Consider the following 10,527-nt stretch of genomic DNA (forward strand, 5'->3'; position numbering starts at 1 on the left):
TTTTAGACTTGCATTTGCGTTTGTAATTTGTTATTTTGTTTTCAGAATTGTGATTTGTTTTGCACTTCTCGGCCACCATACATTTTGTACGATTTTTTTTCTTTAATTTTTTTAACTACAGTTCAAGATAAAAGGACAAATAAGCATAAATTAAAGGCACTACAATAATTATTGCAATGATGTATAAATACCTTTTTAATACTTAATTTATTATATTTACTATATATTATATAGATGAATGTTTTATATATTTTATCATATTGTAAATAAGCATAAATAAATTTATAGTATATACATATTTAATTTAATATTTTAAATAATTATTTTAAAAATCATAAATGAAAACAGTCAAACAAATATTACTATGATGTGTAAATACTTTATTTATATTTAACCCTCTACCGCATGGTGTAGCCATATGGCAACATACTCTTTGTGTTAATTTCCTTGCCACTGTCTCTTTAAGAGAACATTCTCTTTTTTTTGTTGGAAAGAGAAGTGCGGTATTATTATTATTATTTTTTTTTAATTATATATAAAATCGAGGACAACTAATACTATGACGTAAAAATATTTCTATTTAATTTATAATATTTAGAATTTTTTAAATAATTATAATTAATTTAAAAATGCATATATTAATGACTACACCAAATACAATCATGATGTATAAATAATTAATTTGTATTTAATTTATTATATTTTGTTTTTTATATATTTATATTTAAATAAGCATAAATTAAAGGCAGAACAAAAATATTACCATAATGTATAAATACTTTATATGTATATATATAAAACATTAATCTATATAATATTCTTTTTTATTATATTTAATTAAAATGATGTATCTTTTTTATTATTATTATTATTATTATATTCATTCTCCACATCAGTTACAGCTCAGACCAGAACCATGTCAGCTTTGTGAAGGAGGGCAGCGTTGGGTTGAGGTTGGTGGGAGGAAATGATGTTGGCATCTTTGTTGGTGGTGTCCAGCCCAACAGTCCAGCCCAGATGCAAGGCATGCAAGAGGGTGATCAGATACTGGAGGTAGGACCAAAGAATCACGTACATGATCAAACCTTTCAGCTGTGCCATGCTTCAAGACTGTTATTTTGGTAGGTGAACGGCGTGGACTTTAATCACTTCACCAGAGAGGAAGCAGCCATGTATCTAATGAACGTCCACGCTGGGGAGCGCATCGATATCCGGACTCAGAACAAAATGAACAGTGAGTGCCTTTGTGTCTCCGAATTAGGATTAGGATTTCACCATGACATTAAAATCGACCCAATTTAGTTTTTATAATACTAAGTAGACTATAGATTCCTTGTCGTACTGTGAATGATTCTTCTTGTTTTTCCAAAGGAAATGCATTGGGGAAGTAAAATGGGTTACAAATAACATTTCTGAATTAATTTCCGCTCTTGATATCTTAGTCTACAAGAAGATTTTGAAGTCCAGCCTTGGTGATTCTTTCTACATCCGTACACACTTCGACCACGTGGCTGAGAGCAGTGTTGGCTTGAGCTTCACCAGAGGCGAGGTGTTCAGGGTGGTGGACACCATGCACCGCGGGAAGCTGGGAACCTGGCTAGCTGTGCGCATGGGCAATAATCTACACGAGCTGGACAAAGGCACCATTCCTAACCAGACCAAGTATGTTAAAGTAGTAGTTTTAAGTCTTCCTTCCATAGCTGTGGTAAGTTTGTATGATTGTTAAGTATGTTGCATTATAGTTCCTACTTGTACTCTAGGTGTCTGATTCTCTTCTCTATCTCAGGGCTGAAACTTTGGCCAATTTGGAGCAGGCACAGAGAATTAGTGCAGCCGAACGCCAGGCCTCTGGCCCCAGGGCCGAGTTCTGGAAGTTACGGGGTCTCAGAGGGGCCAAGAAGAATGCCAGAAGAACGCGCGATGACCTCCTACAGTTGACAATTCAAGGCAAATTTCCAGCATATGAGAAAGTCGTTCTGAGAGAGGGTTAGTGTTGTTTATTTTTAAAGACCAATATTTCTAACTTTCTTCATTATCTTTGGTAATGTCTTTGGTTGTAACACATGTATGCTTGCTCATTTGCAGCCAATTTCAAACGGCCTATCGTCATTTTGGGTCCTCTGAACGACATTGCAAATGAGAAGCTGGCCCGAGAGTTGCCAGATGAATTTGAAGTTGCAGGTATGAAAAATTAAATATAGGTTTTGAGATCAATAATTCTTAACATTTCTACTGAAGTTTATTCACTTTCAAATATTTAATATTCCTGTTTTATTGGTTTATAGAAATGGTATCCAGAAGTGGAAGTGATAGTTCATCCAGTGTCATCAAACTAGACACAGTGAGGAGAATAGCAGAGCAGGTAAACTTTTTATTATCATACAGAGTAATGCTGTCAGTATAAACCAACATGTCCTAATTGTGGATCCCAACTGGTTTGGCCACGGGACCCACAATTTCCCACGGTCATCAAGCCATGACCAAATTTATTTCACAAAAATGGTTGACACACACACACACACACACACACACAAGTACCGCTCCCCTTTACTTAACATACACTTAAATTGTAAGAATATGACTATATTGATGAATAAACAGCTTATAAGGTAAGGATATTAAATAGCAGTCCCAAACTAGTTTGTGTTAATACAGTTAACATGGTTTCAGCCACCACAGTCATTTAAACATACAAAATAACACAAAGTGAAAATAATATGCCATTTTTGGGTTATGGAAAAAAACGTTACCATGGTGAATATACAATACTAACATGAACTGTGAATGAAACATGGAAACTGCTCCTGAATAGAATGAATATCATACCTTCATATAAATCCTTCCCTGTTAACACGCAAAGTACCAGTTGTGTGATTTATTGGTACTTTACTTTTATTTCACATAATGCATGCTCGTAGTTTCTTTTGCGCTTTAGTGTAGTGATATACAGCGCGCCGTCACATTTGCTTGTGCAATTGAAGAGTGCACGCTATGAGCACAGTATAATGTCTGACAGGGCAGGATAGTTCATTTTTCTGAGGTGAAAGACTTTAACAAGTTATGAAAATAACGATAGAATAATGACACTGACATTTAAGCCTGACAACATCTCATCTGACCGCAGATAATGAATAGGCCAGCATGTTTTTCTCAGGCACTCTTTTACTAAAAATGCATCTGACAAGTGTCAACATTTTTCACGCATGTCTTCCAAAATAAAAGTCTCGCATCAGAATAACATTTATAATTAAGTTTTTTGTTGTTGATGTTGTTTCTTTAACTATACACATCGCAACCCACCAGTTGAGAAACACTGTCCTAAACCAAACACTTGTAACTTGTTTTCACTTGCAGGAAAAGCATCCCTTACTGGACATTACGCCCACGGCTGTAGAAAGATTGAATTATATCCAGTACCATCCCATGGTGCTCTTCTTGGATCCTCATAGTCGGAAAGACGTGAAGGCAATGAGGCAAAAATACATGCCAGGCTCCAACAAGAGCTCTCGTCGCCTATACGCTCAGGCCTTAAAGCTGAGGAAACACTATAGCCATCTATTTTGTGGTAAACCTTTTAAGCCTGTCTTGAATTCCCTGTTTGAATCTTGTTTGAAGATACTTTCAGAAAGTTTTAATGTACTCCGAAAAGCAATCTCTGGTTTTTTGGTTTCCTTCACAGCACGCATTGATCTTCAGCCTAATACAAACATGTGGTATGATGTTTTGAAAGACCAGATTCGGCAGCAGCAATCTAAACCGGTCTGGGTTTCTGAAGTTGCGGTAAGAACTCTATAGAGAATTATGGTGCTAAATGGTACACTCATGTCATGTAGTATTAACGTAATTATAAGTTTTCAACTTTAAAACCTTATTTGTCTTTGTTGAACTCAAAACTTTATGAAAGCTCCAACTTGATTGTTGTGGCATAACCAAAACCCAACATCTCTGAGATGTGAATGTAGAATTGGTTCAGAGCCTGCATTTCATACTCGAGTTGGTTAATATGTACTCTGTGTATGTCCAGTTGGAGGGAGGCGGTGATGAAGACCTTGACGCATTCAGCCGTGCAAACAACTCTGACTACCTCAGTGGTGCCAGCGACTATGAGGACACCGATGGTGAGGCCATTACGGATGGTGAAGCCTACACAGACAACGAGGACCTGGACGAACCCTCTGTAGGCATCGCCAGAAACCGTGGCACTGCACTGGCCCGCTCCTCTGAGCCCGCCACTGGGCACAATCAAAGTCCTGAACCTTCCTATGACCCAGAGCCATACCTGGAGGAAGAGCCCGAGTACACCCTACCTCCCGGGGAAATACCTCCCATCCTCCAAGTTCCAGAGCCCCGATCTCCACGTCTTTTCCCTGACAGTCCCCAACAACAAGATGACGTCCCCTCACAGCGGAGTTTCACGGATTCAGACTTCAGCACCGGTGACATGGCTGCACCACCAGCACCTTCCGATGTTCCGCCCAACTTCAGGGCACCAGATCCCAAAGAAGTCCAATCAGAGACCCCTCCACTGTCAGCCATAGAGGAGAAACTTCAACAGGTACCATATATACCTAATACCCATGCCACTGACCACTCCACTAATTGCAAGGTAACCCTAACCTTGACCCTAAAATCTGATTAGTTGATGAATCCACCTTAATTAAAATTTGAGTAACACGACATTATTAAGTCAAGTAGGACAGGTTCCTGGATCTACATCCTTTGTAGGGCCGACAAAGGACCTTTTCTATTACCCATACTTGCAGTCTTGGCCACTTGAGAGCATGCCGGGAAGTGCACAAGACTGTCCCATGTCTGAAAAATACCAAAGTTACTAGTAGTAGAAGTTTAAGTAATTGCAGTTTTACAACACTATGTTGTAAGTGTGTCCCATCAGGTAATCAAACGTTCTACACATACTGGTGGCGTTCAAAGCCAGCTTGGGCCAAATACTTTAGCTTCAGACTTTGATTCCATCCAGTCGGAGGATATCAAACATGTTTGATATTTTCAGCCAATTTTAGAACACACATTGTTTTCATTTGTCATGCGTCTCCTAGCAACAAGGCACACATTTCTGCCTGAGTTTGATGTGAATGGAATAACTTAAAAGTCTGGTAGTGTGTGATCCTCAGTCGTTTAGTGTATGACGGCCAGTTTTTCCTCTGTGACCATTACAAAGTCGGTTTGTGTATGATGCCCAGTGTTTTAAATTATGTTCAGATTTTAAAAGTCGTGTAGTGTAGTTCCTGGATTGAAATACATATTAGGACCAACAGAGACCAACCCCTTTCCCTTACCCTTACCATACCCTGCCCCCAAAAAAACCTGTTCTTCACATCATTAATCCCAGAGGTAACTGTTAACCTGACCCTAAAATCTGATTGGTTGATACTATAGTGAAGTTGTTCCAAGACCAACAAGGATGTTGATCCAGGAACACGCTCTACTTGACTAAGTCATGTTAAGCCATTTGGATGCATTCAATATTGAATATGTTTGAAATACTTGATGGAGCTATTGATCATCACATGTTTTACTGTTTCAGGCTCGCATGGCAGAACCAGAAAGGAAACCCTCCCCTTCATTTATAGTGTAAGTATTTTTGCATGGTCTGTCAAGTTTAGTTCCAGATAAAGTACTAAATGAATTAATTTTTCCTTTTGAAATCTATTTATAAATCTTTTCTCTTAGATTGGCACATCACGAAGCCATGCAAATGCGGAGAACACAGATCAGAGGAAGTGATAGTGACAGTGATGAAGACGACAGAGATAATGAAGATGATTTTGGTGTCGACGATGACGAAACTGATGACATTGAATGGGGACCTGCCACAGAGCTGTAATATACATGGATCATACTGACATCAGGCACATGGACCTCTCATGTCTCTAGTGTGGACATTTACACAATCAAACTGGAAATATTTTTTTTATTTCCAGTGTTTTTTTTATGCAGTGTCCTTATGGACTTGTGATAGATGACTTTAATCTTGGATCGATTTTGAAGATTTGTGACCGGAATTGCTTCCTTTTGTGGGTTTCGTAGTTTTAATGGATGTGCTGAGATCTTTCTCAGGATTATATAAAAAATAAATATTGCCATTTGTAATAAAGACAATTTGGGTATGCTTTACCCTCTTCAGTAACTTGATAAATATTATTTTAATTGTTGTTTTTGTATTTTGAAATAAATTTAACAAAGCGTTTAAGCTCACATGATTATTAATGTTAGAGAGTGTATTGAAATTCATCTTGCTACTAACTGTACCAAGTCTTCTCCACAGTCTTCTGTCCTTAATTCACCTCAGACTGCTTAGAAAGTGAAGCTTCAATAATAACTTGTATAGTTGCTTTAACATTCCCCTTTCTCCCAAGGCATTGATCAGGGACTCAGTCATTTTAAGGGTTGTCTCAAACAAAATCCTTTTTAGTGAAATGGAATGATCTTTCCCTAAAAAAAAAATAAAGTCCCCAAATTCCCAAAAACCAGGGAGAATCGATGCCCGCTATGTATGTTCCCTTACTGGAAAATACGTCACATCCATATTTATATTCATAAATCGCACAAGGGGCCTTACCAGTGCCCAAATTTGTGTACACTATATACTGAGTCACTACCTAGGGTGCTAGGGAGCAGATTGAGACGCACTCCTAGGGAATTTCCTATAACTATATATAAAATATTATTATTATTATTATGATTATTTATTCCCCTTATTTAATTTTTGAAGACATGTAAAGTTAAAAGTTGACATTCTTGAAATTGTCACCATTCTAAACCTAACCAATGGGGGAAATGTCATTGCATTTTGCCATTGGTTTTCTATTTATTTGCATCCTGAAGACTGCTATGCTCTGATTTTTCAAGACATACGATATTACCTTAACACTGATATTTCAATCTAGAAATAAAAGTGTAGTTAAAATCATGTTTTGTCAAACAAAAAGATTTCAAGACCTGCTTTGTCACGAAAGTGGGCGGTGTTTTAATATTTAATTAAACGGCAGGTGACAGACATTAACAACAACTTGCGAGGCAGTTGGCGAAAGCTTATTTTTGTGTTCAAATGATGTAACTCATGGCGCAAACGTCGTTTTAAAAGTCCCAACGAGCATGCATGATGTTATCCAGCCCTCATGTTTCTACAAGGCAACGCAGTTTCACTTGTCAAAAGGACAGAGAGAGAAAAGAAACTCAAAAGCGGATGCGCCTCAGACTGTTCTGATGAGTGTCAGTAGATTCAGTCAATGTGCGATCATATTAGAGCTGTGAGACACAAGCCCGAGCTCGGAGTGTGTAAACCTCGCATCAGCGCTTTGAAATGGGGAGCCGGGGGGTGGGCAGGGGGGTTATATCGTAAATTACAAAAAATACGCGTCGGATATAAACACCTAAAGCTTAAAATGTTCTCTAAAAGGACAAGGGAACTGATAAAGACGCACTCGATGTCAAAGAAGAGCCGAACAGGAAGCAGCCCATCTCCTCTCAACTCTCCATCAGTAAGTCGCACAGCATCTCTCGACTTTTCCTCCTGCCAATCAATTTGATTGACATTTCACTCTCGCGCTCATGTTTTCGACGTTGCTGAAATATTTACGAATATTACCAGTGTCTCCAAACACAAATGTAGAATTCAAGGTGATTATTTAGACCGTTGTGTTTCTAAAAACAGAAAAGGACGGACTAAACTTCCTCAGTGTGGTATGGCGCAGCAAGGTGCTAGAAGTTCAGGTTTTGCCTTATTTTGAACTTGTTTTTTTTTTTGTCAGGATTTTCTCTAGACTTAGTTACTTTACTTCCAGGTACTTTTTAAAATTTAATGGCATGTATTGCATTAAAATTATGAGATATGATGGATAACAGTGTCGAAAGTTGATTTTTAACGCACCGTAGCTGGAAATGTTGAAGCGTGGTGGATCAAGTAGCAAAAGCTACAGTCCCTACGCGACTAGTCAGAGAGTGAAAAAGTCAAGCAGCAAAACTAAATTGGACATCTTACCAAATAGACCCAACGTCTGGCTCAAGCAGGTGGGTTGTATTTAAAAAGTACTTTTGTCAATATGCATATTTTAAGTAGCCTAGTAAATTTGTGTATGTTACTGTTTCAAATATGCATGTGTGTATTGTGTAGGCTACTAATATGCATTTATAGTTTTTGTGAGTATTTGTACACAGTTGACAAGTCAACCAGTGGTGTAGCCAGTTTTAAAACTATTATACATGTCTTAGGACCTCATATAAATTTAGTCTACAAGGAATATGTGTTCTTCTAAAAATGTATTCTATCAAAGTGAACTGCAAACCGTTGAAATGTATGTATTTAAACTTAAAAATTTCTATATATGTGTATTATTGTAGGTTTCCAATAAGTATAATGTTTTGTTTTTTTCAATTTAATTTTTACAATTTTTATTTTTTTTAATTATGTATAAAAAAGCTTATTTATGTGTGTGTGTGTGTTTTTTTTTCTTTTAGAATGAATTCTCTTTTTAAAAGTGAACTAAATTTTGGGATATCACTGTGTACTTATTGGTTTGTGTAGTGCATCATATTTCACCATCTGTTTGTTGTCTAAAATGAGGCAGAAATTAGTTATAATTGATGGGATTTTCTGTAACTTGGCCTTATATTCAAGTTCACTTGCACAGGAGGGTTTTTAGGCCTCAGCAAGGCCAGTTAGTGTGGCATCAACTCTACGCGGTGTGACAGGAAGTAGGCCAGGGTTACACAATTGCTCTTGTGAAAGAAGTTCTGTTTACTAACAGCCGTCTATTGTAGTCGGTCACACATCTCGTGCTCTATCTGCAAAACTTTCTACCTTAAAATTTGTGTGCCATGATTATCAGTTTGCCCACACCATATCCTTGTTTGCTTTATCATACAGCTCTCTGCTCTTCAAGAACAGCCTCGGAAAGATGCAGTCGATTCTGCCACCTCTTCGTCCCACACATCCTCCAATCTGTCTCCCCCTGTCCTAGATGTCCCGTCTTCCTGTCCAGGTACCCCTTTGGCCCAGCACACTAAGTTGGTGGGCTGCCCGTCCCCAATGGGCACCCTAAAACGGCCGACTTCCCTGAGTCGCAATCCAAGTGCAGCGGGCTTCCCGATCCAGTCTTGGGTTTTCAGTAAGGGTGCGGGAAAATCCGTCATCGCCCAGAGTCCCTCGCCGGAGACGCCCGAGACTACAGTGGCTATCGAGGTGGAAGACATCCCGTCATTGCTACGCATAGTGGAGCGGTTTGCCAAAGCGGTGGAGAAACTGAAAGATGTCGTGCTTGAAGGTAAGATAATGGTTTTCTTGGAGAAAACATCTGTGAAATTTATGGAATAAACCAGCAGCTGTGATTGCCAGAACATTACCGTAAAAAAATATGGTAGAAACATTTTAGGTTTTACGAATTGAGCTTAAATTTACAGTAAAACAAAACTTGTATCTCGTTAAGTAATATAATATTAATATACCAGGCTACTAAAATGTGTTTTGTACATTTAAAATGTATTCGCAACCATCATCACAAACAGGGTTATAATAGTAAACTAAAATTAAAACTAAAATTTCTTGAAATAAAATAAATGGTAACTGAAAATAAAATGTAAAAAAAAAATGTTGCTAGTTTCTTTAGCAGTTTCATTTAGTTTAACTTGATGTACTAAAATAACAAACTGAAACTGAAACAAAAATGAACAAACACCTATATAGACACGTAAAAAAATAAATGAATAACTAATAAAAACGACAAACTTCATTATTTGAATGAAAAACCATCACAGTTTCACAGGGAATTTTGGGAATGTCAGTATTTTACTTTAAATTTACATAAAATTCCATTAGATTTACTAGTTTTTCACCGTACGTAGTAAGGGAAATTACCATTAACCAATCAACAGGTCTTTACTATAGAATGTTTAGTCTTTTACCATTAAAATTGCAATCAATTTTTACAGTGTAGTTGACATGGATCAAAACGTTTCATGGTACTTATTTTCAAGTTAGAAACGCACAACAGCGCTCACTACTTATCTGCCACATGACTATTTGCACATCCTGCCGCAAACATCACCTTCCGCTGAGGATCATGTGATGGTGGAGCAGAGAAGGGGCGGGGCGGGGCGGGGCTGAGTTTGCTCAAGAGGCCATATTCTTCCTGTATCTGCAGTGAGGCTGAGTTCCTGTGGTGCACCACACTGGCGCAGGAAATGGTTCTCTCAGAAAACACCCCCTTCTGCTCTCAGGACTCGTCGAGTAACGTCATTCAGCATCAAGCCTATAGTCTTACCCATAAATAATGAAATCAGTTATTATATTGGAGTTTTCTGAATGAGTTTTCTCTTGATCTTTTCCGCAAGAGGATCCTCATAAAAAGCACTGTAATGGTGCCGTGATACAGGGTTGATGGTAATACCGCGGTACTCTGAGAGATTCTGTTGCAGGTGTTTTTAAACTTTTTGGTGGCAAAGACCCTCAAATATGATCATCCCATGTGAAGCAACTCTTTCGTGAAATATAAATGCTGCTCTATATTT

The 10,527-nt window shown here is 37.9% G+C and overlaps 2 protein-coding genes across 4 annotated transcripts in view; both read left to right on the forward strand.

Moving 5' to 3' along the window:
• The window catches only part of LOC107655241 (tight junction protein ZO-3-like), a 19,811-nt gene extending 13,543 nt beyond the window's left edge, over positions 1-6,268 (forward strand). For 2 of the 3 annotated variants that reach the window (XM_016442692.1, XM_016442691.1), the window contains exons 21-31: positions 897-1,053; positions 1,126-1,234; positions 1,443-1,662; positions 1,787-1,986; positions 2,086-2,181; positions 2,286-2,362; positions 3,355-3,565; positions 3,680-3,780; positions 4,025-4,555; positions 5,546-5,592; positions 5,692-6,267. In XM_016442692.1, the coding sequence (XP_016298178.1) occupies positions 897-1,053; positions 1,126-1,234; positions 1,443-1,662; positions 1,787-1,986; positions 2,086-2,181; positions 2,286-2,362; positions 3,355-3,565; positions 3,680-3,780; positions 4,025-4,555; positions 5,546-5,592; positions 5,692-5,845 (1,903 nt within the window). In that variant the 3' untranslated portion in view covers positions 5,846-6,267. Of the gene's footprint in view, positions 1-896; positions 1,054-1,125; positions 1,235-1,442; positions 1,663-1,786; positions 1,987-2,085; positions 2,182-2,285; positions 2,363-3,354; positions 3,566-3,679; positions 3,781-4,024; positions 4,556-5,545; positions 5,593-5,691 lie in introns of all 3 variants that reach the window. The other variant, XM_016442690.1, reaches the window with a different exon arrangement.
• A 1,287-nt stretch (positions 6,269-7,555) lies between these two features.
• Positions 7,556-10,527, forward strand: part of LOC107655244 (minor histocompatibility protein HA-1-like) — an 18,862-nt gene continuing 15,890 nt past the window's right edge. Inside the window, exons 1-2 of the mRNA XM_016442694.1 lie at positions 7,556-8,031; positions 8,888-9,284. Of these exons, the coding sequence (XP_016298180.1) occupies positions 7,903-8,031; positions 8,888-9,284 (526 nt within the window). The 5' untranslated portion in view covers positions 7,556-7,902. The remainder of the gene's footprint in view (positions 8,032-8,887; positions 9,285-10,527) is intronic.

This window comes from Sinocyclocheilus anshuiensis, unplaced genomic scaffold, assembly GCF_001515605.1.
Source record: "Sinocyclocheilus anshuiensis isolate Anshui unplaced genomic scaffold, SAMN03320099.WGS_v1.1 scaffold735, whole genome shotgun sequence".
Taxonomy (NCBI): Eukaryota; Metazoa; Chordata; class Actinopteri; order Cypriniformes; family Cyprinidae; genus Sinocyclocheilus; species Sinocyclocheilus anshuiensis.